Genomic DNA, 27,875 nt, shown 5'->3' on the forward strand with positions numbered 1-27,875 from the left:
CCCCAGCGCAGAAGCAGCCCCTTTACTCCAGCCCAGGTGTTGGGGGGGGGTTGGGTGGTGGGTGGGGCCAGCTCAGACCCCACCTCCTGTGACTCCCGGCCTGGGATGCTTCCCTCCACCACTCACCCACCATCCCCATTCCCCAGCCCCTTGTTCTGTTGGTGCCATGAGGCAGCTGTGGAGTGAGTGTGAGCCTTAGGCCCCAGGTGCCCTGATGGGGGCCTGGGGAGGGGAAGGGTCAACCTCAGCCTCCAGACATGAAGGTGGGATGGGGGCTGGGTGCTGCTCAGGAGGCCTGTGTCTTTGTCCTGATGCTGATGCTGGGTACGGGGGGGCAGGAGGGGGTTCCCTTCTGGGGCCTCAGTCTTGCTGTCTGTGCAGTGGGTCTTAAGAGTGCTTGGGCGGGGTGGGAGGGTGTGGGCTGCAGGAGCTCTGGAGGGAGGGCTGCTTACTGCGGAATAGCAGGTTGGTGTCCACAGCATTCAGCATCTGGAACACGGCCTGGGGGTGGTAGCAGGTGGTGTGGCCTGTGTAACAGACGGGCAGCTGGTGGCTCAGGGCTCCCTGTCTCCTGGGGGGCTCTAGCCCACCCCTGCCCCTCTTCAGCCCCAAGCTCCTCCTCATCCACCCCCTTTCCTCTCTTGTGGGTGGTGAGTCAGGGAGGGTCAAGGGTGCTTGGGTGGGGGCAGGCCTGGGGGTCTCCAAGCCCGGCCTCGCCCTCCCACCTATGAAGAGTGTCACCCAGGTCTTGATGTGGCAGGAGTGGCTGTGCAGGTAGCTGAGGGCCTGTGACAAGTGGATGCTGAATTCCTCCTGGCTGCAGGTCATCTGGCCGGAGGAGAGCACACCTGGCTGGGACGGGCTGGGGGGCCCTGGGCATACCAGGATCCTCCAGCCCCAGTTTGCCTTGCCCAGCCCCTGGAGCTGCTATAGCAGCTGTGTGTGAGACGGGAGTGAATGGGGGAGCCGCAAGCCTGGTCTCCCCCACTCCCTGGCCCTGTTCCTCCCCACCGATCCCAGGCCTCTCACCAGGCAGGTCCAGAGGAAGTGGCGGGCGCTGAGGCCCCTCTCCCAGGCCAGCGTGCAGAAGAGGGTGTGCAGTAGCCGCCAGGGGAGCAGCACAGCACAGCGGTAGAAGGTGAACTTGGCCTGCTGCAGGGACAGGCGTGGAGGGTCACCCACCGCCTATGTCTGAGCCCTTTCCCCTAGAGGCCACAGGCCTCCATGGGCACTGGAGGCAGCCTGCTGTGCGGGTGTTCCCTGGTTCTGTCCTGCTTGTGCCCCTCGGCAAGCCTCCCCGACCCTGGCAACAGCACCTGGCCCCCCGGAGCCCAGGCTGGCCTGCCCGCGGCCCTGGCCCTGCCCCTTCCACGGTTGCCGCGTATCCTTTTCCCCATGGCAGGGAGACCTGCGAGGCCAAGCTCTGACTTCGTGGGCTGTGCACAGGGCATGTGCTGCCACAGCAGGCAGGGCACAGTCCATATTCACACAAGCTCTGTGAGCTGCTGGACCCCCTGCCCCGTTACAGGGACTGGGGGCACAGCAGTGAGCAGAAAAGACCGGGTCCTGCCGCATCGACGGCAAGCCTCGCTCGCATGCGTGTGCGCAGTGGGGGAGCGGGCAGGCCAACTGTGGTCACAGAAACCAGTGCAGGTGGCCAGACCCTCTGCCCGCCACTTGCTGCCCCGTGGGAGCTCCCCCAACTCTCAGGCAGTGCTGCTGCCATCCGTCTGCCCCGTACCCTGGCCAAGGTGAAGGCCTATCACCTGCCTTTCCTGGGGTGGGCACTGACCGTGGCGACAGCTGGGCATTGGTCCTTCAGGTGCAGGAGCAGGGGCACCATGCTCTGATGCACCTGGTCCGCAGGCCGCTCAGCTCCCTGTCTGCCATGGCTGCCACCAGGTCCCCGAACAGTGCCATGGCTGCCGCCCGAATCCCGTCCCGCTCCTGCAAGGCAGAGGCTCAGAGGCACGGCCAGACCTGTCCAGGGGTCCCAGCTTTGGTCCAAGTTGGGACCCCACACCTTGTAGGGGTACAACTCAGTTCTTTCTGCAGGATTCCTTCACCCAGGCTCTTGGCTCCCGGGGAAGGGAAGGGCTGGGGCTCCCCCCTCACACAGGGCTCTCTGGTGTCACTGAGGATGTAAGAATCACATCTCCCTTCTATCCACAACTGCATCCTGGCAGCCCAGGCCTCATGAATGCATTTGAGGGGCACCTATCCCCCAGATTCCCCAGTGAAGGAAAAACAGCCACGCTAACCGTGCTGACAGGTCAGAAAGCAAATCTGGGTAGGCTGTTGTGGGGCCGGAGACCACCGTACTTGGAGACTGAACGTGAGAACTACTAGTTCAGCCCTGTGGAGAAGGGGTGAGCGCCAGGGGCCCACCCAGCCCACCTGCTCAGCGCCCACCTCAACCGAGGGCCACAAGCGGGCAGCTCCCCAGGGACTGGGCCTCCCTGCCTGCAGCTTGGGGTTCCCCCTTTGGCAGAGGAAGGGAGCTGGGTTGGGAGGAGGGTTCTGGAGGGCGTGAGCAGGAGGTAGCCCCGCCTTGCCCCAGTGCTCACGTCATTAAAGAAGGAGCGTGCGCTGATGGCAACGCTGAGGCTCTGGTTCCCTGTGCCCTGCGCGCCCAGGCGGTGCAGCGTGTCTGACACGGTGCCCATGACGCACACGATCACCTGCTCGCTGCTCTGGAAGAAGCCGTCGAGGAAGGGCCGCAGCTGTCCCTGGAGCAGGCTTCCCTGGGGGCGGTGGCGGCTGGTGGGCAGAGAGCACTAGGACCCGCTGGCCCCATGGCCCCGCCTCCTTCTCCCACTTGACCCCCTCACCCCATCTGCAGTGGGGGGGAGGGGTGGGGGGTGGTGATTCAGAGCTGTGGGTCCCGGCCTGGCCCTGCCCGCCACGGGGAGCTGTGGGTCCCGGCCTGGCCCTGCCCGCCACGGGGAGCTGTGGGTCCCGGCCTGGCCCTGCCCGCCATGGGGAGCTGTGCCCCTACCTGGGCTTTGTCCACCAGGAGCTGCGTGGTCTGGACAGGGTGGCCTCTTTTCTTTTTTGAGACAGGGTCTCACACTGTCACCCAGGCTGGAGTACAGTGGTGTGACCATAGCTTACTGCAGCCTTGAACTCCCAGGCTCAAGCAATCCTCCCAACATAACCTCCTGAGTAGCTGGGTCTACAGGGGCGTGCCACCACACCTGGCTATTTTTTTTTTTTTTTGGGTAGAGATGGGGTCTCACTATGTTGCCTAGGCTGGTCTCAAACTCCTGGGGTTGAGCAGTCCACCTGCCTTGGCCTCCCAAAGTGCTGGGATTATAGGTGTGAGCCAACACATTCGACTTGTCTTTTTTTTTTTAAATTAATTTTCAGCCAGTTCCGTCTTCTCCACTTGATTGCGTGTTTGCAGTGAGTTCCTGAGTTATCGGGATGAATGGTCAGAAAGCAGTGTGCCCACCAATGGATGTTTCCTGCCATTGGGCCCCTTAGCAGTGACTTGGGTGCAAACCAGGGTGATTTTTACAACTTTTAAACAAGTTTAAAGCAACTTTGTTGGCTTTCTTAGCTGTTTGCTTTGAAAATATTAAATTCATTTTCAGCAAGTGAGTCATTCAACAGTCACACTTTCTGAGCATCTATGTTTGCAGCCAGTGTTCGAAGACCAGGGTTCTGGCCAGGTCAGAACAGGACAACAGAATGAAATTGTAATGGAAATGGTGAGAAAAGAAAATAAAAATGCATAGCATGGCGTATTTCCACTCAGAGTGGAGTGGGGTGGCCTGCTCCAGCCACACCTGGTTCAGCCTTCCCATCCCCAAGCCGGCAGGCCTCCCTGGCTGGCAGTGCTCTCGGGGCCTGTCTCCTCTGGTCTGCTGTGGCTGCTTGCCCATATCCCACCTGATGCCAGGCGGGGAACCATTCCCTCTTCTCTGGACCTGGTCCTCCTGATCTAGCAGGGCCCTTCTTTGCCTTTCTGTATTCCCTGTATTCAGTGCAGGGTACAGAGGAGGCACATGGAAACTTCCTACTGATCATTTCCCTGCCTGAGAGAACATTTGGTGCACAGATAACCGAACACTGAATGAATGAATGAGGGAGCAAACGTGAATAACTGGGTGAATGAATAGACATAAAAAGAATGAACTAAATAATGCAAGAATGGGTCACAGATGAAGGACCCAAGGAACAAGTGGGTGGGTGGAGGGATATGTGGGTGGACGGGGGGATCTATGGATGGATGAATGGACGGGTGAATGAGTGAGTAGATGGATGGAGCCATGGGTGGAGATGAATGGGTGGGTCGATGGTTGAATGGAGGGATGAATGGAGGAATGAATAGGTGGGTGGATGGATGGAGGCATGGGTGAAGGGATGAATGGGTGAGTGGATGGATAGGTAGGTGAATAGTTGGATGGGTGGTTGGATGGATGGAGGCATGGATGGAGAGATGAATGGATGGGTAGGTGAATAGCTGGATGAATGGGTGAGTAGATGGATGGATGGATGGGTGGAGGGATGAATGGGTAGGTGGATGGGTGGGTGGATGGATGGATGGAGGGATCAATGGATAGATGGGAAGATGAATGGGTGGGTGGATGGATGGAGGCATGGATGGAGAGATGAATGGATGGGTAGGTGAATAGCTGGATGAATGGGTGGGTGGATGGATGAAGGATGGAGAGATGAACAGATCAATGAGGAAGTGCTATCTAGTCTCCATCTTCCATTAAGCACCTACTATGCATCACGCACAATACAAAGAGCTTTGCCAACTGTGACCCTAATGGAAGTCAGTCTTGTTAACCATGTGGAGGCCTGTGGTTGGAACAGAATCACAGTGAACTAGTCTGCTAGGCAAATGACTTTGGGATCTCTTTGGAAACGGCCCCTTCTGCTGCCTTCCCATGATGACAGTTTTCTCCCACAAGCCCTGAAAATATTTATGTTCATAACAGCCTCCTCCAACAGCAACAGAAATGGGGGCTGGGCATGTCGCCTTCCCTCTGGGGTCTTAATGCAGCCCTGGGGTGGATGAGGGGAGGCTGAGGCTCCACACTTCCTGATCAGGTGAGAAAATTTCTGCCTCTAACTCAGCATTTTCAGGGTGCAGAGTCAGCCAGGCAGGAAGTTTGCTGCTGCTGCCAGCCGGTGCCCCTAGGGCTGACCACGTGCCAGGGACCGGTCTCTGCATGGCACTCATGACCTGCCTACCACAGGAGGCAGGCACTATTACTGCTCGTTGTACAGTTGTGGTCACTGAGGCCTGGAGAGCTGACAAATCCTGCCAGCTAGAAGGTGCTGGAGCGGGGATAGGTCTAGGGCCTGGACTCTTAACCACTGCATGGTGCCCTGGGCCCCCACAGCAAGGGCGATGTCAGTTAAGTGGGGGGCTGTAGCTGGGGTAAGGGCAGATCGCCCAAAGGCGGCATTGCAGGCTTTCTCTCCCACAGCTGTCCATGATGGGATATGGGTTATGATGGTGATGAGGTAGAATTGGTTGGGACTGGAGAAGTCAGCAATGGGTTGGGGAGACCCATTCATAAGATTCTCAGAGGGCATTGTCCTCTCTGGGTGAGCCCTGGGATGCCATCTGGTGGGCTTCACGGTGACCACCTGGAGGTCTGCAACAAGGCCCCTCTCTCTTTCGGGCGTGGAGGAGACTCTGTGTCCGGGGAATAGACACTTTGACCCCTCCCACAACCTGCCCCATTCTACAGATGAGGAAACAGGCCCAGAGAGGTGGAGTCAGGTGTCCCAAGCCACACCACCTGAAGTGACAGAGCCGGGATTCCAACCCGGTGGCCCTTGGCTACACCCGGTGCACCAGCTGTTCTGTGGGGTCGCATGTGCACCAGCCACAGTGCCCGACAGCCCTTACCTTATCTGGGTGGAAGAGGATGTTGCTTAGGCCCTGCAGACTCAACACGCGGACCTCAGGGCTGGGGTCGCGGAGGCCTTGTGCCAGCACGGTCAAGGCAGCTTGTTTGGGAAGCACCTCCAGCAGGACAGGGCTGTAGAGGAACGGAGGTGGCCCCCGGGAGGGCAGGCAGGTCACTCTTTTTTAGGCGCCTGCATCTGTGTTGAGGGATGGGGCTCTAGGACCGGAGTCCGGTGGGAGTTTCAGGGAGGGAGGTTGACCAGTACCCTCTGGGTATCTTGGTGAACAAGTATCCTGGTTCAACCCCTCAATGTACAGCTGGGGAAACTGAGCCCCAGAAAGGGAAAGGGCCTTGCCTAGGGTCATACAGCGAGGCAAGGCCTCACTTTTATCAAGAGCCGAGCTTGTGGGGCACCTGGGGGTAGAGTGCCCATGGAGGGCGGCCTAGGCAGCTGGTGGGTGGGAGCTGGCATGAGGCTTTCGCTTGGGTTCCCCTACTAGTGTCAGTTACGGAAACAGCAGCCTCCTCGCCCCAGTCCCACCCCTGCCTGAGCTCGCAGCTGCAAAGTGTGCCACACCCAGCGGCATCTGCTTCTACCCATTCCCCTTTGGCTTTACCCTGAGTCCCACAGGCAGGACAGGGCTGAAGTTGGAGCCTGGACCTGCCTGAGTCTGCACCTAGTGCCCCTGCAACTCTGCAGGGATTGTGCCAGGGAGGGCCGAGTGGGGAGACAGGTCCCCAAAGTGTGCAGCCCCCCTCCGAGGGCTGGGAGTGGGAAGGCAGGAGTATGAGGGGGTCCGTCTGGGCAGCCTCCCCAGTCAGGGCGAGCTCTGGAATGGGTTCTGCTGGGGTGTCAAGGAGGCTGGAGAAGGAGGCTCAGACATCTGAGGTGCTCTCTGCTGGCCTGCATCCCTACCTCGGTGAGGATGAGGACGGCCACCTTCCTCTCACGCTCCTGTGGGCTCTGCAGGCTGGGCAGCAGCTGACGCAGCACCGCTGGGATCTGCCTGCAGTGGTTCTGCACCATGGCCCTGCAGGGGTGGGCCTGGGCTGGTGGTCACTGCTCAGAGCCCACCCTCCTGCCCCCACCCATCTCATCAGGGCTGGCATCCCGGAGGGTCCCAACGTGGCAGGCACGTTCCCACTTCCTTTCCACCCACTGGCTGCCCACTGCGTGCCAGGCTTGGGTTGGACATGCAGGAGACAGAGAAGCAGGCACAGCCCTTGTTCCCTAGGAGGTCACAGGCCAGGGTGAGGGCCGGGGGAAGACACTGCATCAACAGGCTCTGAGCGTGTGCCTGTGACCGGGGGCAGGGGGCCGTGTCCTGTCACTGCAGTCCAGATACCCAGTCCCCTGGATGGGCGTGGCCTGAAGCAGGCTGCCTCGACCTGCCCTGGCCCCACCGTACCTGGCAAGGAGGCCCACGCCCTTCGGGTAGGTGTGGATGGTGGTGAAGAGCCCCCAGGATCCCTGCAGCTCCAGGTGGGCAAAGTCATGCCAGTGCCCTGTGGTGGACAGCAGGCTCTTCAGTGCCTCCAGTGACGTGCTGCAGCTGAGCAGAGGGGGCTTAGGGCTTGCCTCAGGCCACAAGCAGCCCCCTGGGCCACCCCCTGCCCTGGGAAGGGTGCCCACCTGACCCAGATAGAAAGGCACGTTCTGGTTCCTATGCCTGGCATCACTGAGGCCCCCTGGGGCTACTCTCTCCTGCCCTGTTTTACGCGGAAATGCTGGGACCCAGGATTGGCGGAGCCGGGCCAAGCATGGGGAGGCAGCATGTGCCCAGTCAGACCCCGGGCCTTGCTTAGGCAGGAGACCAGGGGGTGCCCTTCTAGGGAGGGGCACTCTGCTGAAGGGCACCTGCCCTTCAGCTCAAGGATGGCAGCATTTAAATATGGGCGAAGAGTACGGAGGGTAGCAGCGGGCGAGGGCGTGGGAGACTCAGGGCGTGTGGCATAGCGGAGCCCAGAGAAGTGTCCATTCTCCACTCCTGAGACTCCTGCCCTCAGAGGACACGGAGAAACCCGCGGCACTGGCCCTCGCTTGTGAGTGACGGAGAAACCCGCGGCACTGGCCCTCGCTTGTGAGTGACGGAGAAACCCACGGCACCGGCCCTTGCTTGTGAGTGCACGGCTTGTGGTGTCACCGTGTGCTTGGTAGTTGCCAGGTACCATGGATGGTGCCTCACCTGCCCAGCCTGAGGTGGCCCTCTACTGTCGCTGTCCTTCAGCAGAGGAGGGAGCAGTCCTGTCACACAGCCTGGGCAAGGGCACAGAGGTGGGGTCAAGCTGGGCCCTGGCTCCAAACCTGCCAGTGATGTCACTGTCACAGGATGTCACTGTCACTGAACGCAGTCCCTGGGGCACAGGTAGAAAGCCCCAGAATGCAGGCCCATGAAACATGAGATGGCCCTGGCTTGCTGGCCTGTCTCACTGTTCCAGCTACCCACCCCTGGCCTGGCCCCTGTGCTCGGTCAGTGTAAGTGCATCACCCTGGATGTGTGAGCATGCCTGGACGAGGCTGTCAGCTTGGACCAGGCACGTTTCCGAGCAGATTTGCAAAACCAAGTGTCAAATGATGAAATGCCATCCGTGAAAGTTCTGACAGTGCCAATCCAAATGCCAGCTGGCTTGTCCTCTCGCCCCAAGCTGTGTCATAAAAAAAGGCAGCATTTTCCAGGTCACTGGTCTCAGCCATAATGCGACAATGGTTTTCAGAAGAAGGGGACTTGGTGGGGGGAGTGGCACTCTGGGAGGACTCCAGAAGCTTCTGGTCCTGTGACTTCTTGGGCACTGTATTGGCTTGTTCTTCAAGATTGCCTTGTCCCTGCAGCCCCAGCAGGGCTTCCAGAAAGATGGGCTGATTCAGCATTCTTGGGAATCCATGCCCAACTCCCCTGCAGGTCCATAGAACCCAAAACCACCTCCAGCCCAGGACCCCCGGCAATGCTCAAGGACATGTGTCTCCTGAAATCCATACGCAGTCCCAAGACCGATGAAGGTGGAGCCCCTTGAGTCTCTGCCTCGCTGTGGACTCAAGGAACCATCCTCCGTTCCTGCTGGTCTCAACGTCGTTGCCTGCCTGCAGCCTCTTTGGACACTTGGCATCCCAGTGATGCCTGCCCCATACTTGACCAACCGTCCTTTCCCCACTCTGGCCCCGGAGAGGGCAAAGGCATCTGAGAAAGAGGAGGCAAAGCCCCTCTGCTCTCCACACTCCTCCCCAGCCTGAGGGTCCATGAGACCCTCTTCCCTCTCCCATTACCTCCTCCTCTTCTGGTTTTATTTTTATTTTTAATTGTGGTAAAATGCACATCTCATACAATTTACCATTTTAAGTGTACAGGTCAGTGGCATTGAGCATATTCATAATATTATGCAACCATCACCACCATCCATCTCCAGAACATTCTCACCTTCCCACACTGAGACTCTGTCCTCATTAAACATTAACTCCCCATTCTCCCTCCATCCAGCCCCTGGCACCCAGCATTCTACTTTCTGTCTCTGTAGATTTGGCTACTCATGGACCTTAAGTAGGTGGACTCACACAGTATTTGACTCAGCAGAATGTGCTCAAGGTTCATCCATGTTGTAGCATCAGAATTTCCTCCCTTTTCAAGGCTGAATAGTATTCCATTGTGTGGATGGACCACACTGCTTATTCTAATTCACCCATTGATGAACACTTGTGTTGCTTCTACCTTTTGGTTATCGTGAGTAACACTGCTGTGAGCAGGGCGTACAAATATCTGTCCCAGGTGCCTGCTTTCCTTTCTTTTGGGTGTACACCCGTTAGTGGAATTCCTGGGCCATATGGTAATTCTATATTTAATTTTTGGAGGAACTTCCGTACTCTGTTCCAAAGCAGCTGCACCATTTTACATTCCCACCAACAGTGCACAAGGCTTCTGATTTCTCCACATCCTCGCCAACACTCATTTTCTGATTTTTTTTTGGACAGTAGCCAGCCTAATGGGTGTGAAGTTCCTCCTCTTCTTTTGATCACAAGCCTTTGGCCCCAAATCCCCAGGGGACAGAGGGAAAGATGAAGATGAGATGAGGGTGAGAATGATGAGTGCCTTCGAAATAGAGAGAAACAATGTAGCCCAGTTGAATTAAATAGAGTTGGCCCACATGGATGACATGTGAGAACAGTGAGAATTCCTTTGTGGGGCAGGGTGGAGACTGGCTGGAGGAGGACCCAGCTGAGAACTGACCAACGCAGGAAACATCTCTAAGGAAAAGGCTTTGCTAGTGGAGGAGCAGGGGAGAGGGAGGCCCCTCTGGCAGGCCTGGCAGCACCTGTTGCAGTCCTGCCCAGGGAAGGGTGCCCTGCTCAACCCCACTCGCTGCTTCCTGGTCCCAGAGGCCTGTCCATCTAAGCAGGACATGAGAACTTCAGAGGCCCAGGGCTGGCCCCATCAGGCCTCAAGACTCGCCTGCTGCCCCATGGTGTCCTGCGCCGCTCCCACCGTTTTGGGCATGCAGAGACAGTGGCTACTCAGCACTGCTCATCCAGATGTCCTTCTGGGCCCCTGTCCCCACCTTGACAGTGCCACAGCAGCCTGGCAGGGACCTCAGACCCTGAGCCACCGGGATACACCTGGGTGACACTCTGCTCTCAGGCCTCCCTTTCTCCCTGGCTCCGTGGTGGCGCTGGGTGGCATGGCTGCTGGTTTGGCAACCGCAGCCTGGGCCCCTTCGCGGTGGTCGAAGAGGCCTGGGCCCATGCCACTCCCTGGAGGGCGTGGGAGCCAGGCCTGGCCAGTCAGAGCCGCACAGGCCCCTGTGGCCAAGGTGATTGGTTCAGGATTGGGTATGTGAGCAAAGCTAGGCCAATCAGAGCCCAGGACTGTGCCCGTGGTGAGAGTTTTTTCTCTTGGGGCTGCGGGGGCTGCCGGGGCCACCTCCAGGGCTCCAGGAGAACCTGCCCGGAGCGGCCTGAGCAGAAACCACACGTGGCCCCGCGCAAGGCAGAAGTCCCTGCTATATGGGGAGCCTGAGAGAGACAGACAGACGTCCCAGCTGTATGAGGAGCCCGAGAGAGAGAGACAGACGTCCCAGCTGTATGAGGAGCCCGAGAGAGACAGACGTCCCAGCTGTATGGGGAGCCCAAGAGAGACAGACAGACGTCCCAGCTGTATGAGGAGCCCGAGAGAGACAGACGTCCCAGCTGTATGAGGAGCCCGAGAGAGACAGATGTCCCAGCTGTATGAGGAGCCCGAGAAAGACAGACAGACGTCCCAGCTGTATGAGGAGCCCGAGAGAGACAGACAGATGTCCCAGCTGTATGAGGAGCCCGAGAGAGACAGACAGACATCCCAGCTGTATGAGGAGCCCGAGAGAGACAGACGTCCCAGCTGTATGGGGAGCCCAAGAGAGACAGACAGACGTCCCAGCTGTATGAGGAGCCCGAGAGAGACAGACGTCCCAGCTGTATGAGGAGCCCAAGAGAGACAGATGTCCCAGCTGTATGAGGAGCCCGAGAAAGACAGACAGACGTCCCAGCTGTATGAGGAGCCCGAGAGAGACAGACAGATGTCCCAGCTGTATGAGGAGCCCGAGAGAGACAGACAGACGTCCCAGCTGTATGAGGAGCCCGAGAGAGACAGACGTCCCAGCTGTATGGGGAGCCCAAGAGAGACAGACAGACGTCCCAGCTGTATGAGGAGCCCGAGAGAGACAGACGTCCCAGCTGTATGAGGAGCCCGAGAGAGACAGACAGATGTCCTAGCTGTATGAGGAGCCCGAGAGAGACAGACAGACGTCCCAGCTGTATGAGGAGCCCGAGAGAGACAGACGTCCCAGCTGTATGGGGAGCCCAAGAGAGACAGACAGACGTCCCAGCTGTATGAGGAGCCCGAGAGAGACAGACGTCCCAGCTGTATGAGGAGCCCGAGAGAGACAGACAGATGTCCTAGCTGTATGAGGAGCCCGAGAGAGACAGACAGACGTCCCAGCTATATGAGGAGCCCGAGAGAGACAGACAGACGTCCCAGCTGTATGAGGAGCCCGAGAGAGACAGACGTCCCAGCTGTATGGGGAGCCCAAGAGAGATAGACAGACGTCCCAGCTGTATGAGGAGCCCGAGAGAGACAGACAGACGTCCCAGCTGTATGAGGAGCCCGAGAAAGACAGACAGACGTCCCAGCTGTATGAGGAGCCCGAGAGAGACAGACAGACGTCCCAGCTGTATGAGGAGCCCGAGAGAGACAGACGTCCCAGCTGTATGAGGAGCCCGAGAGAGACAGACAGATGTCCCAGCTGTATGAGGAGCCCGAGAAAGACAGACAGACGTCCCAGCTGTATGAGGAGCCCGAGAGAGACAGACAGATGTCCCAGCTGTATGAGGAGCCCGAGAGAGACAGACAGACGTCCCAGCTGTATGAGGAGCCCGAGAGAGACAGACGTCCCAGCTGTATGGGGAGCCCAAGAGAGACAGACAGATGTCCCAGCTGTATGAGGAGCCCGAGAGAGACAGACGTCCCAGCTGTATGAGGAGCCCGAGAGAGACAGACAGATGTCCCAGCTGTATGAGGAGCCCGAGAGAGACAGACAGACGTCCCAGCTGTATGAGGAGCCCGAGAGAGACAGACAGACGTCCCAGCTGTATGAGGAGCCCGAGAGAGACAGACGTCCCAGCTGTATGAGGAGCCCGAGAGAGACAGACAGATGTCCCAGCTGTATGAGGAGCCCGAGAGAGACAGACAGACGTCCCAGCTGTATGAGGAGCCCGAGAGAGACAGACAGACGTCCCAGCTGTATGAGGAGCCCGAGAGAGACAGACAGATGTCCCAGCTGTATGAGGAGCCCGAGAGAGACAGACAGACATCCCAGCTGTATGAGGAGCCCGAGAGAGACAGACGTCCCAGCTGTATGGGGAGCCCAAGAGAGACAGACAGACGTCCCAGCTGTATGAGGAGCCCGAGAGAGACAGACGTCCCAGCTGTATGAGGAGCCCGAGAGAGACAGACAGATGTCCCAGCTGTATGAGGAGCCCGAGAGAGACAGACAGACGTCCCAGCTGTATGAGGAGCCCGAGAGAGACAGACAGACGTCCCAGCTGTATGAGGAGCCCGAGAGAGACAGACGTCCCAGCTGTATGGGGAGCCCAAGAGAGATAGACAGACGTCCCAGCTGTATGAGGAGCCCGAGAGAGACAGACAGACGTCCCAGCTGTATGAGGAGCCCGAGAAAGACAGACAGACGTCCCAGCTGTATGAGGAGCCCGAGAGAGACAGACAGACGTCCCAGCTGTATGAGGAGCCCGAGAGAGACAGACGTCCCAGCTGTATGAGGAGCCCGAGAGAGACAGACAGACGTCCCAGCTGTATGAGGAGCCCGAGAGAGACAGACAGACGTCCCAGCTGTATGAGGAGCCCGAGAGAGACAGACAGACGTCCCAGCTGTATGAGGAGCCCGAGAGAGACAGACAGACGTCCCAGCTGTATGAGGAGCCCGAGAGAGACAGACAGATGTCCCAGCTGTATGAGGAGCCCGAGAGAGACAGACAGACGTCCCAGCTGTATGAGGAGCCCGAGAGAGACAGACGTCCCAGCTGTATGGGGAGCCCAAGAGAGATAGACAGACGTCCCAGCTGTATGAGGAGCCCGAGACAGACAGACGTCCTTGCTGGTGGGGGAACCCGCGAGAGACAGATGTCTCAGCCGCATGGGGAGGCCCCAGTGAGACAGACAGACATACCCGCTGTATGGGGAGGCCCCAGTGAGACAGACAGACATTCCCGCTGTATGGGGAGCCCCCAGTGAGACAGACAGACATTCCCGCTGTATGGGGAGCCCCCAGTGAGACAGACAGACATTCCTGCTGTGTGGGGAGCCCCCAGTGAGACAGACAGACATTCCCGCTGTATGGGGAGCCCCCAGTGAGACAGACAGACGTCCTTGCTGTATGGGGAGCCCGCGAGAGACAGACAGATGTCTCTGGCTCTTCGGAACCTTCCAGTCTATGGGTGCGGGCAGTAAAGCAGGTAAAAGGCGCAGATCACAGATGGTAGCTGATGGCGGGGCTGCGGCGAGAATAAAGCAGCAGACGGTGGGAGGTGCCGAAGGGGCTGCTATTTTGGAGGGTGGTGGGGGAGGCCTCAGCGAGGTGCTGGTGAGCAGAGCCTGCAGAGACAGGATGGCTGGGGGAAGAACATTCCAGCAGGGGGAGGAGCAGACGGGGTGAGCCTTTCTCCCAACCCTCCCACGTTCCGGGAGAAGGTTGTATTAGCTTATTAGGAAAGATTCATGCATTTTGCATGGTTGAACTGAATAAAAAAGGAACTTCGTGCACATTCGAATTCGGAGGCAAGATGAGAAGAAGTGGCATTTTTTTTTTTAAGTGACTTGCCTTGGGGAGAGCTGTTAAAACTGACAAATTGCGTGACGCACATCATAATACAAACAAATGAAAAGAGTTGGCCCCAGCGGTTTTTAGACTTGCTTATTGGATTTTTGGAAATATGACCTGGTGCAGAGGGAAGATGAAGGCAGGCAGCCCTACTGAGGCCAGAATACGGTGGGTGGGGGAGCGGGCAACTGGCCGTGATGTCAGTCTGAGCATGTGCTGAGGACCAATGAGATGCCCAAGAGAGCATGGAAAGGCATCTGCCCCATGGGTGAGCCCAGTTCACCTCTGCATGGACATGCTGTGTGGCCCAGGGGAAGCCTCTGACCCTCTCTGAGCCTCAGTTGCCTCATCTGTAGAGCAGGGACAACGACATTCATCTCGAGTCCTCGCAGGAAACCCACTGGGGTAAGATGTGGCTCACTGCATGGGTGCTTTTGGTAACTGCTGTCCCTTTGGGGTCGCTGTATGGCAGTGACACTAAGTATCTCTACTGCCAAGCACCCTGAGGTGACGGGTAAGTGGGACGGACACCTGTCTGCAGGTGCTGTCCACAGCCCCTGTGGCCCTGGCCGTGGATGGGGCTCGGGTTCATGACTGTTGTGGGTTGAACTGTGTCCCCCCAAAAAGAGATATATTGAAGTCAACCAACGGTACCTGTGACTGTGACTTTATTTGGAAAGAAGGTCTTTGCAGATGTTATCAAGTTGAGGTCGTTAGGGTGGGGCCCTAACCCAGTGATTGGTATCCTTATAAGAAGGGAAAATTTATTCAGATGCTGAATTTAACTGTTCAACTGCTGAACCACTCGACAGACATGAACGAAAACTTAATTCTGACAGAGCTGGAAAAAAAAAGGAGGAAATTTAAACAGTGGCACACAAGAGAGAATGTCAGGTGACCACAGGGGCAGAGATGAGCGTGGTGCAGCCTCAGGCCCAGGAACACCCAGCGTGGCCATGAGACACTGGGAACCAGAAGCAGTGAGGAAGGCCCCCGCAGGTTTCAGGGGAGCACGCCCTGGTGACACCTTGGTTTTAGACTTCTGGCCTCCAGCACTGGGAGATGTTGCTTTGAGTCCATGGGGTATGCGTCTTTGTTACTGTGCCCTATGAGGCTAACACAGTCTTTGCCCTCGGATGCCTGCGGAACCCTATGTGTGTCTGGCCAGGCCAGGAGGCCTGGGAGGCTCTAGTCTTACCTTTGGGGGCTGGGCACGGCTGCCTCCTGGGCCTGCTGCTTGGGCTGGGGCTCGCCGGGCAGGTTCAGCTCCAAGACATAGTGCATCTGGGTGAGGAGGGCCAGGAAGAGCTTGGGGTAGGCCTCCTGCACGGCCTGCTTGAACTCCCGGGCAAACTGCAGCTCGTGCAGCATGTTCATGGCCTGTCGGGGGCAGGCGTGGAGTGAGGCTCCCAGGCCCTGGGTCCCGGGACCAGGGGTTCTGACCTACTGTCCCACAAAAGCCACGTCCAAGCATGCTTGTCCCTCCCTGCGCAAGCTCTCCAGGACCAAGTCCAAGTGTCCACATGCTGTCCCTCCCTGTGGGGCCTGACCCCATGCCTCTGCAGACTCAGCCTGGCCGTCTCTTGCACCCTCTGGACCCACCGCTTGGGTCTCGCTGCTGCTGGATGGCCTAGTGGTCCCCAGCCTCCCCCAGCTGTCCACCTGGATGCTGTCCGCTCTACACTCCTGCAGACCTCCACCTTGACCCAGGGCCTCCCTCAGACCACACACTGGATGCCACCATCTGCCCTCTGCACTTTGCTCCTGTCTAAGGGGTGAGCTGCTGGCATCTGGGCCCTCTGCTCTGCTGCCTTGAAGGCAAGGTCCTGTGCTGTGTGGTCTCACGGTACCCTCAGCTCTGTGGCTGGCACACAGCAGGGCCTGATGCCTGGGAGTTGGGGAACCCATGGCCCTGGAAGGCAGAGTCAGCTGATAGCAGCCCCCAACCCCAAAGGCCGGCTGTGCCTGCCGGAGCCTTCAGTCCAGAATGTTCTCAGGGTGGGGCCAGCACTGAGCAGTGACAACTGGGGGAGGGCAGGAACTGGCGGTGTGGTGGGGTGCAGGGAAGGCTCCCCTGCTACCCCTGGGTGGGTCTCACCCATGCTGCTGTGTGGTTCTCTGGTAGGGGGGCAGCATCAGCCCAGGGCCGACCGGGGCAGGGCTGTTGGGGACGGCCAGCCGATAAATCCCCGGGCCGAGGGGGTGCTCTCCCACCGGCTGCCATTGTTAAGCCCTCATCACACCCCTGCTGCAGGCAGCAGCTTGTCTGGGGGGCTCTGGGTGGCAGGGGAGCTGCTGTGAGCTCTGGGCCACTGCTGGGGTGCCTTTGGGGCAGGGACTCAGCCTGGAAAGCTCTAAACAGGAACACAGCTGTGGCCTCATCAGGGTCCAGGTAAGGGGGACAGGTGTGGCCATGCCAGGAGGGGAGCTCCTGGCTCCTGGGAGTGTGGAAGCAGTGCTGGGCTTATGAGGAAAACCAGGGGCTTCCTACAGGGGGGTGGCAGCTGCAGAGGGCAGCCTCTAAGATTCCTCTAGAATCTATGACTCCCCAGAACCCAAGCATGGGGAGGGTTCTCAACTCTCTCCACACCCTTCCCTCTACCTGAAGCCCCTCTCTGAGGCTGCCCCACAATGAGTGAGTGAGTGAGTTTCCTTGCCAGCCTAGGGGACTGACATGACTGTCCTGATTCACAGACAGGAGCTCACAGCCCTCGGCCAGGAGGTGGGAGCTGGGCCTGTGTGGTCAGCCCTGGGCGGCTTTCCTCCAGGCTGGGGCTGGACTGGGTGTCTGCAGCCTGGATATGGGGTGCCCCCCTACAGCCCGGCACAGAGTGAGTGCCCGAGGTGCCGCCAGTATCTGATGGGGCGGTGGCAGAGACTCACAGCCAGCGAGCGCAGGTAGGTCTTCTCCTTGGGGCAGGGGCTGCTGTCGCTGGCACCGGTGGGCAGGGGTCGCTCCTGCAGACAGGCCAGCAGTGTGGTCAGCACCAGGTGGCTCGTGGGCTGCTCGGCCCCCAGGGCCCTCCACAGCTGGAAGGTGTGGCTGTGGGCAGAGAGGGCATGTGAGGGCAGTGCTGCCACCGAGGCCTGGCTGGGCTCAGCCACATGAGCAGGCCACCATCACCAGGGCCTGGGTGCCTGGAACAGCAAACTTAGGCTGGGCCCTGAGCCGGACCCTAGTGGGATGGGGCTCAGGGCAGATACGAGCATTGCAGGTTGGTGTGGGAGGGGCCCAAGGCGGGGGCTGGACAGGAGGCCCCTGGTCCCTGCCTGTGGTCTCACATCCGCACTAGCCCCCTCCTGGATCTCCCCACTTTCAAGGTCTCTCCGCCAGCTCCTCACTCATGCTGGAGGTTTCCTAATGTGCCCTGTCTCCCAACTGCTTGTCATCTTCCCTGGCTCCCAGGTCCTGCAGACCACAGCCCCAGCCGGCACTCAAAGTCACGGCCTCCAAGCCCTCTGCTCTCTGACCTCCAGCCCCTGCCTGTCCTTCCCTTCCTCTCCTTCCCTTCCTCTGGGCCCCCACATGTGCAGGCCTGGTGTTTAGAGCACTCCTTGTCCCTCACTAATTCCCCCTCAGCCCTTAGGGCTCACCACAAAGTCACTTCCCTCTGGAAGCCTTCCCTGACTACTCCCTCCTAGTCCGGGTTTGCTGGGGCCCAGCTCCTCAGGCCCAACCTGCTTCAAGTGACAGGTCCTCACTAGCATGAGCACAGTGCTTTACAGTTTGTAGAGTGCCCATTTTGCAGATGGGGCCACTAAGGACCGGAGAGAGGAGACCTGTCCTGATCAAGGCCCTGTCTTGAAACTGGGGATCCTGGAGGCCAGGGCTGTCCAGTCCTGTGGCCTTTCCATGGTTCCATGGGGCATGGCTCGGTGAGGCCTGGAGGGAAGGAAGGGACAGCTGGGTTGCCCTGAGATGCTGGTGACCATGATGGCCCTGTTTACTGCCCTAAATGGTCTTAGGGTCTGAGTGTTGGGTGGAAGGGGTTCGAGGGGCAGGAGGGCCCCTGGCATGAGGAGGCTGGGGCTGCGAGGACCACAGGAGGGTGGCTCCATGCGCTCCCACCCCTGCTTTAGGACAGACTCAAGGGTGGCTCTCCTTAAAGCCCTGGGGAAGCCACTCCAGGACCATCTGACCCTTGGCTGGGTGGGCACGACAGCTCGGAGGACTCTATGAGTTTCCACCCAGCTGGAAAGAGCCGGGCCTTTGGAGTCAGAAGGGTCTAGGCTCAGACCCCTACTCTGCCCCAAGCTGGCTGTGTGACCTTGGGGGAGTCACTTAACCCCTCTGAGCCTTGGATTCCTGGCCGCAGAGTAGTGGGCAATGCCCGCCTCAAGAGGCTTAAGCGGGAGGATTCTCCCCTGAGCGAGCGTGCATGCCCAGAGGGTGGGTGTTTCTATACTGCTGCCTGCGGGCCTGTCCCTCAGTCAGCAGGTGTGAGCCGAGCGCCATTGCGTGCAGACAGTGTCCCAGGGGACCAAGTAGTGGAGGAATCGGCAGGAGTCCCCGAACTCCTGTGCATGACAGCCTCATGGGGACACAGCAGGAAGCGCAGTGTGCCGGATGCTCAGTGCTGCTTGAGAGAAAAAAGCAGCGTGGGGGGCGGGGGAGAGTCTGGGTGCCTTCGGTTTCAGACAGGGCAGTCAGGGACGCATCCCCTGAGAAGGGGACACTTGAGCAAAGCCCTGAGGATATCGGGAGGGAGCCAGGCAGCGATGCGGGGGAGAGAAGCTTCCAGAGAGACAGCCCTGAGACAGCTCAATCCTGGTGTGTTCAGGGGACAGAAAGCAAGGCCAGTGTCATTGGGGTGGAGTGGGGAGGGGAGAGGAGGAGAGGAAGATGGTGATATCATCGGGCCCACAGCACGACCTTGATGGCTGCTGTGGAGGCTTTGAATGAGACGGGACCACTGGAGGATTTTACGCGAGACGTGGCAGGGGCCTACGTGTGTTCTTCAAGGACAGGGGGGTGGGCGACTGGAAGTGGGCAAGTCACTGCAGGTGAGAGCCGGTGGTGTCCTGGACTAGGGTGGTGGCAGCGGGGGCGGGACACAGGCAGAGGTGGAGCTGGCAGGGTTTCCTAGGGGATGGGATGTGGGTGTAGAGGAGTCGGATGGCATCAAGAATTCCAGCCTGAGATGCTGGGAGCACAGAGTCACCAGTGGTGACATGGGGAAGCCTGCAGGAGGGGCAGGTTGGGTGAGGCCAGGGGTGTGGCCTGGCTGGGTCAGTGGGAGACGCCTGTGTGACATCCAAGGGCTGCCGTCAGGGGGTTGGGGGAGAGGCCTGGGCCAGAGGTGTCAGTATTTAGGGGATATTTGAAGCCATGGGAATGGAGGTGGTCACTGTGAAACTGAGTGTAGCTGAGGAGGAGGATCAGGGGTCAGCCCTGTGGCCCCAGGGCTATGAAATCTGGGAGATGAGGAGGAGCCACTGCAGGAGGCTGAGCGGGAGTGGCCGGGGAGGTAGGAGGAGAACTGGGGAGGGCAGCGTTCCCAGGAGGAGAGAGTCACTGGCTGAGTCAAATTCTGCTGACAGGTCACATAAGGTGGGGACAGAGAATGGACTATTGGACCTAGTGACGTGAGGTTACTGGTGACCTTGACGAGAACCACTTTATTGGAGCAGCAGTGGACAAAGTCTGGTTCATGTGGGTCTAAGAAGGAATGGGAGCTACAAGTCACAACCCAAAGACAAACAACCCAACTCCAAAGTGGAGAAAGGGCTTGAAGAGGCATTTCTCCAAAAAAGATAGACAAATGGCCAATAAGCACATGAAGAGATGCTCAGGGAAACACAAATCAAAATATGTCACTTCACACCTCCCAGGATGGCTACAGCCCCAAGATGAGAGACACCAAGTGCTGGTGAGGATGTGGAGAAACAGAAACCCTGGTACTTTGCTGGTGAAAATAGAGAATGGTGTAGTTGCTATGGAAAATGGTACGGCAGTTCCTCAAAAAGCTAAACATAGTATGGCCACATGGCCCAGAAACTTCACTCCTAGGTACACACCCAAAATAACTGAGAGAAGGGTCTCGAACATGCTGGTATGCCAGTGCTGACGGCATCGTTATTCATGACGGCCCAAAGGTGGAGGCAACCTGAGTGTCCGTCAACAGATGAATGGATAAATAAAATGCGGCCTACCCGTGCAGTGGACTATTATTCAGCAATGAAAAGAAATGAAGTTCCGATACATGCTACGGCATGGACGAACCTTGAAAACATTAGGCGGAGGGGAAGAATCCAGACCCGAAAGGACAAATATTATATCATTCCACTTACATGAAATGTCGAGAACAGCCAAATTCATAAGACGGAAAGTAGATTAGAGGTTATCAAGGGCTATGGGGAGGGGAAGATGGGGAATTATTATTTAATAGTTACACAGCTTCTGTTTGGAGTGATAAAAAAGTTTTAGAATTAGACAGTGGTGATAGCTGTGCAACAATTGCAAATGTAATTAATGCCACTGAATCATACACTTAAAAGTGAATAAAATGACAAAGTTTATATTATACATATTTTACTACCATTAAAAAATAATGTAATATGCCAAACCCATTGAACTGTACACTTTAAATGGCCAAATTGTATAGTATGTGAGTTATATCTCAATAAATCTGTTTTTTAAAAAAATGAATGAGAAGACCTCTTCATCTTCCAGTAGGGGTGCACTAAGCTACTTGAATCAGCTCCTCCATTGAAAACAACTACAAAGGTTGGAGAAAATATAAACATGTAGGCTGGGCATGGTGGCTCACACCTGTAATTCCAGCATTTTGGGAGGCAGAGGTGGGTAGATCACTTGAGGTCAGGAGTTCGAGACCAGCCTGGCCAACATGGTGAAACCCCATCTCTACTAAAAATACAAAAATTAGGTGTGGTGGCACATGCCTATAATTCCAGCTACTTGGGAGGCTGAGGCAGGAGAATAGCTTCAACCCAGGAGGCAGAGGTTGCAGTGAGCCAAGATTGTGCCATTGCTCTCTAGCCTGGGTGATGAAGTGAGACCCTGTCTCAAAAAGAAAAGAAAATACAAACAAGGGTCCTGAGAGTATTAAAGAGATGACAAGACTGTAAGAAATTGCAAGGCCAACATGTGGGGAATATGATGACCCTGAGGGGGTGGGAGCAGGAAAGCTACTGATGCCTTGGGGGCATCTGATAATTCTGGAAAATTAGATCCTTTGTTCTGACAGCCTTGTGGGATGAAGGGACAGAGACCTAAGCTCACAGACTGCACAACATGGTTAATCTCATAGGAGACCCTCGGCCACTTTCAGACTGGTGCCTAAGCAGGTGTGAAAAACCCAAGCAAATTTCAGCCACGTTTGAATTGAATGGGGGCACCCAGGGAATCTGAAGCACTGGATTTGGCTTAAGGTAATCACGGGCTTACCTTAGGTATCCTTAGGTGCTTGGCAGAGCAAAGACAAGTTGTTTTTGTTGGAGGAAAATACCTTAATTGTGGGCCCCAAATCATTCCTACATTTTTTTTTTCCAAAAACAACATCCAGTATGTAGTCAAAAGATAATCAGACACATGAGGAAGGCACACTCCATTGGTAACATACAGCAAGAATAACAAATAAAGTAGACCTGGAAACTTAGATATTAGAATCGTCAGGTATGAACTATGAAACAAATATTTGATTATGAATACAGAAATAAAAGACAAGCTTAAAAATGTCTTCAGGGACTAGGAACCTATAAGTGATAGAGCAGGTGAGAAAAAGAACCAAAATGACATTTTAGAAATAAAAAATACCAAATCTGAAATAAAAAAAAATGCAATGGAAAACGTTAACATCACATTGACATGGTTAAAGGAGAATTAGTGAACTAGAAGATCACTCAAAATAAATTAGACAGAATTCAGCAATGAGGGACACAAATATGGGGAAGCAGAAGGGAAGTAAGAAATTGTGTTGAATATCTTCCGCTTTCTCCTGCAGATATAATCTCTGCTGCTCCCCATCCTGCCTCATGCCCCAGGAAGCTGACCTGTATACACTGCATCAAGGAGCTCTCTTGACCTTTGGCTTCCAGTTGACTTGGCTAATGGTAAGCACTAGCAAGAGGTCAGAAGGTGGGAGTGGAGGGAAGTCAGGGTATTTATACCTCAGAGTCTCTCCCTGTGGGTGGCCACAGGATTGCCGTGTCCATCTGTCCTGTGGTCTAGCCATATAGACATCCTTGGTTCTGGGAGCACTCCCATTCCCTGCCCCTTTAGGTCTAGAAGGTGGCAATGACTCAGCATTGTTACTTTTCCTGGGGCACTGGCCCTTCCCCTGTCAGTCACATTAAACTCTACCCCTTGTCCAAGAGCTCTTTTATTAAATTTTCCACCTCTACCAATTTGAGTGTGTTATCTGTTCCCCTCAGCACTCTGAGTGATCTAGTGAAATAGAGGATATGGTAAGATATTGACATGTGCCTAATCAGTGCCCTAGAAGGAAAGTGAGAGAGAATGCAGGAGAAGCACTATGTGGAGAGATAATGGCTGGGATTCTTCCAGGACCAGAATATTCCAGAACAGGAATTCGAGACAGGATAAACATAAAGAAATCCATTCCTAGACACACTGTGGTGACTTATCAGACAAATAAAAACAAACAAAACAACAAACTTTCCCAAACTAGAAAAAACCAGGGTACTGTAAAACCAGTCACAGGATAAAGCACATAGCACGATGAAAAGAGCAGCAGTCCTGCTGACAGCTGACTTCTCAACAGCAGCAATGGAAGCCAGTGACAGTGGGATGTTAGCTTGGCGTGCAGAAAGAAAATAACTGCCAATATTGAATTCTATACCCAGTGAAGTGTCTATCAAGATTGAAGATGAAATAAAGACATTTTCATATAAAAACTGAAAGCATTTGCTAACAGCAGACCCAAACTAAAGGGGGTTCTAAAGGATGTGCTTTAGGTTGGAGGAAAATGGCCTCAGGTGAGGGGTGTGAGGCTTAAAAAGAAATGAAGAGCAAAGAAAATAGTGAAAATGTGGGCAACTCTAAATGAATATTGACTTGTGAGATTTAAAAATATACAGAGTTAAACAACAAGGGCATTAAAATTGAGAGTGTGTTAAGTCAGTTGAAGACTCTGAAGGTTCTTTTTTTTTTTTGGTCTGGAAAGAAAGTAAAGATGGTAAATTCAATCCCAAATATATAAACAATTATATTACATGTAAATTGAATAAATGCTTCAATTAAAGACAAAGGTCGTCAGGCTATAAAAACCCAACTAAATGCTGTTTACAAAAGACACATCTAAAACAAAAGAATGTAGAAATAGCAAAAGTAAAAGTCTGGAAAAAGGCATACTATGCAATATCAACAAAAGAAAACTGGTGTTATTATATGACTAGACACTTAATATTAGACAATATAAACTCTAAAAAACTATAGTAATATTAGGCAAATGGAAATCTCCAAGTATATGCAACAGAATGCCCTTCATATGAAAGTATAAAAATTATAACTCACATGAAATTATAATTTATATGAAATTAGAAAAACAATAAAGTACTTTTAGGAATATGTTTAGGTGCAATAAAACTAAATAAAAGGAAAGCAAAGTAATGATGAACCTTAGATAGGGTGAGCCAGGGGAATGGAAATTAGCAATGGCGGACAACACAATAGAAACGTGTGCAGGATACTTGAATAGGCATATCACCAAACAGGCTAAAAAGAAATGAAAAGATGTTCAACTTCTTTATTTAATCATGAAAGTGGAAACGAATACCACAATACTGATTAATAGCACCACCAGACTGACTAAAACTTTGATTACTGGCTAAACAGTGAATGCTAAGTGTTAGTAAACTGCGGAGTAACAGGAACTCTAAAAAAAAATACTGCTGAGAGTGTGAATCAGTACAAGCTCTTTGGAAACATTTTGCATTATGTATTAGAGTTGGATATATGTATAGCTTTATGATGCAGACATTTCCATCCTAGATGCATACACTGTGGAAACTGAGAGCTTATGTACATTCAGGCACATGTATAAGCAAGTTCACTGCAGCGTTCCTAACCATAGTACCAAACAGGAATTGACCCAAATATTGACCTCTAGTAAAAAGAATAATTGGCATTCATAAAATGGAATACTATACAGCAACAAAAATGAATGAACTACAACATGTTAAAATGAATCTTAGACACATCATATTGGAGGAAAAAAATAAGCCAGACATGCTGGGCATGGTGGCTCATGCCTATAATCTCAGCGCTTTGGGAGGTCAAGGTGGAAGGATTGCTTGAGGCCAGGAGTTTGAGATCAGCCTGGGCAACATAATGAGACCCCATCTCTTCAAAAAAAATAAATTAGCCAGGTGTGGTGATGCATGCCTGTAGTCCTAGCTACTCATGAGGCTAAGGTGGGAGGATCACTGGAGCCCAGGAGTTTGAGGTTACAATGAGCTATGATTGTACCACTACACTCCAGCCGGGGCAACTAAGCAAGACCTTGTCTCAGCAAACAAACAAACAAACAAACACCCAAGCCAAACAACAGAAGAATATTGGAAGACTACATATTGTACAATTCTGTTTATACTTTTAGGACACACCCCACCATGATTTCACGTATTTCTAAGAAAGAAAAAATGGCCAAGATGGGAGTCTTATAGGAGACCCCAACATAGAGCTGGGACCCAAAGGTCTGCATGTATGGTTTAAGGGTGATCGAAATAAACAAACAAAACTCGGCCCTGCAGAAAGAAAAATCGAGAAAACTGTCATGCTTCAGTCAGCACACTGGGTGGAAGTGGGAAGGGTTACGGATGTCCTGAGGATTTGAACCCAAACCTCTTTGGATGCCTGAATTCACACCAATGTGGCCCAATAAAATCTCAAGCAGAGACTTTTAAATTGAAAGTGGTCTCAAACTAACAGTGCCCCCAGGTGCCTGGCAGAAAACTATATAAAACCAGGTGTAAGGCACCATCAATGGAAAATGCACCCTGATTTCATAAATGTTAAAATGTAAAAAAAAATACTTCTTAGAATTGAGGAAATAAGATAAAAATTCCAATACATAAAATAGAACTGTAAACTTCTAGGTAGCTGAAGACGATGCCTGTTGCCTAGGCCTCCACCTCCCAAAATTTCCTTGAGATACAACAAAAAAACAAGAAGGGAAATAAAAATGCACAAAAACTATGACTCCAGTGCAAATTCAGAGAGTTCCCAAACTTCAAAATTAAGCACAAAGAGAAGAGTATCAACCTTAGCATGAAATCTCTACTGCTCCCACTCTATCCCGTTCTACCATAAGGCTTTGATAAAGGCAGGCTGAGAGAAACTGGGGGGAAAGAGGGAAGGGAGGAGTTAGCAACAGGGCTTGAGATTGATATAAAGCCTAAAGCACCTTCTAGAAGACTAAGTCCACCCTAAGTCTTAAAAAAAAAAAAAAGTTCAAGTGTCAGAGCCCCAATCACAGAGCAGTGACTTAAAAGTCTACCTGCTTTGGAGGGCGGTCTTCCAAATGCACAGATTTTGGGAAAGGAAAGGGCAAAAAAGAAAGCAGAGGTATCCTTTGGAGATTAGGTGGTGATAGGGAAAGAGGTAAAAGGGAAAAATGTACGGCCCTGCAATAGAAATGGAACCAAAACATTGGAGGATCCATAATCCTTTTGCTTACCACCCAAACAGTCTATTAAATTATCTGGACTTTGCTGTATTGACAGAAGAGGGTGCCATTGAACTTAAAATCATATAAAACACGCAAAGAACACAAACATGAACAGGAACAAAATGAACAGATCCATAGAATTATTGTAAAAAATGAGAAAACAAAAATCAGCACACACAAAATAAGGAACTCCCCCTGGAAAAAATCACGATGCAGGAAAAAAACCCTAAGACAACATTCATTCTACGTGTCATTACATATGCTCAAATAAGCATTTAAAAATGTGAAAACTACCTTGAATTATGAGTTCAAAAAAGGACAAAAAAATCCAACAGGATCTGAAAAGAGAGTTGATTGACTTCAGGAAAGAAATGGATGAGATGAAAACATTATCTCAGAAATGAAGGAAGAGTACAAGGTGTCCAAGAGAGATAAGACTCGAATGATAATTTAATAAGGGGCATTTAGGAAAACAAGAAAAGCAACCAAGAGAATGAAAGTGAATTTAAGAAAGAGTAAAAGGGGTCAGAGGGAAAGTAGTGAAAATGGAAGACAGGAGGAATAGCATTTGTATTACTGGAGTCCCTGAGGAAGAAAAACAGCAATGGAACATGACTAATATTTAAAACTGTAACCAAGAAAATTTTCCAAGAATAGCAACCTCAAAAAATTTCAATTCTTTTTTTTCTTCTTGCCCGTGGACGCCCCTGAAGAAGCATCGTTAAAGTCTCTCTTCTTCCTGCTGTCATGTCTAAGTCAGAGTCTCCTAAAGAGCCCGAACAGCTGAGGAGGCTCTTCATTGGAGGGTTGAGCTTTGAAACAACAGATGAGAGCCTTGAGGAGCCATTCTGAGCAATGGGGAATGCTCACGGACTGTGTGGTAATGAGAGATTCCAACACCAAGCGTTCTGGCGGGGGTTTTGGGTTTGTCACTATGCCGCTGCGGAGGAGGTGGATGCAGCCACGAATGCAAGGCCGCACAAGGTGGATGGAAGAGCTGTGGAACCAAAGAGAGCTGTCTCAAGAGAAGATTCTCAAAGATCAGTTGCCCACTTAACTGTGAAAAAGATATTTGTTGGTGGCATTAAAGAAGACACAGAAGAACATCACCTAAGGGATTATTTTGAACAATTTGGGAAAATTGAAGTGACTGAAATCATGACGGGCCGAGGCAGTGGCAAGAAAAGGGGCTTTGCCTTTGTAACCTTGGATGACCATGACTCTGTGGATAAGCTTGTCATTCAGAAATACCCTACTGTGAATGGCCACAGCTGTGAAGTTAGGAAAGTCCTGTCAAAGCAAGAGATGGCGAGTGCTTCATCCAGCCAAAGAGGTCGAAGTGGTTCTGGAAACTTTGGTGGTGGTGGTGGAGGTGATTTTGGTTGGAATGACAACTTTGGTCATGGAGAAAACTTCAGTGGTCATGGTGGCTTTGGTGGCAGCCATGGTGGTGGTGGATATGGTGGCAGTGGGGATGGCTATAATGGATTTGGTAATGATGGAAGCCATTTTGGAGGCTACAATGATTTTGGCAATTAGAACAACGAGTCTTCAAATTTTGGCCCCATGAAGGGAGGAAACTTTGGAGGCAGAAGCTCTGGCTCCTATGGTGGTGGAGGCCAATACTTCGCAAAACCACGAAACCAAGGTGGCTATGGTGGTTCCAGTAGCAGCGGTAGCTATGGCAGTGGCAGAAGATTTTAATTAGGAAACAAAGCTTAGCAGGAGAGGAGAGCCATAGAAGTGACAGGGAAGCTACGGGTTACAACAGATTTGTGAACTCAGTCAAGCACAGTGGTGGCAGGGCCTAGCTGCTACAAAGAAGACATGTTTTAGGCAGATACTCATGTGTATGGGCAAAAAACTCGAGGACTGTATTTGTGACTAATTGTATAACAGGTTATTTTAGTTTCTGTTCTGTGGAAAGTGTAAAGCTTTCCAACAAAGGGTTTTAATGCAGATTTTTTTTTTTTTTGCTCCCATGCTGTTGATT

The 27,875-nt window shown here is 53.6% G+C and overlaps 1 protein-coding gene, 1 non-coding gene and 1 pseudogene across 2 annotated transcripts in view; 2 read left to right on the plus strand and 1 right to left on the minus strand.

Annotated features, from left to right (window-relative positions):
* Window positions 1-27,875, minus strand: part of LOC129135623 (maestro heat-like repeat family member 5) — a gene marked incomplete at its 5' end in the record, with an annotated part of 74,473 nt that overhangs the window by 211 nt on the left and 46,387 nt on the right. The window contains 11 exon segments of the mRNA XM_054656481.2: window positions 453-527; window positions 726-828; window positions 1,030-1,152; window positions 1,793-1,860; window positions 1,863-1,947; window positions 2,568-2,744; window positions 5,876-6,020; window positions 6,794-6,907; window positions 7,286-7,429; window positions 15,430-15,611; window positions 17,115-17,274. Of these exon segments, the coding sequence (XP_054512456.2) occupies window positions 453-527; window positions 726-828; window positions 1,030-1,152; window positions 1,793-1,860; window positions 1,863-1,947; window positions 2,568-2,744; window positions 5,876-6,020; window positions 6,794-6,907; window positions 7,286-7,429; window positions 15,430-15,611; window positions 17,115-17,274 (1,376 nt within the window).
* On the plus strand, window positions 14,998-15,072 carry LOC112204300 (small nucleolar RNA SNORD5). Its single transcript, XR_002937870.1, has one exon. It is a non-coding gene; the product is annotated as a small nucleolar RNA SNORD5 (small nucleolar RNA).
* LOC100612184 (heterogeneous nuclear ribonucleoprotein A1-like 3) lies at window positions 22,222-27,516 on the plus strand (annotated as a pseudogene).

Source organism: Pan troglodytes, chromosome 7 (assembly GCF_028858775.2).
Source record: "Pan troglodytes isolate AG18354 chromosome 7, NHGRI_mPanTro3-v2.0_pri, whole genome shotgun sequence".
Taxonomy (NCBI): Eukaryota; Metazoa; Chordata; class Mammalia; order Primates; family Hominidae; genus Pan; species Pan troglodytes.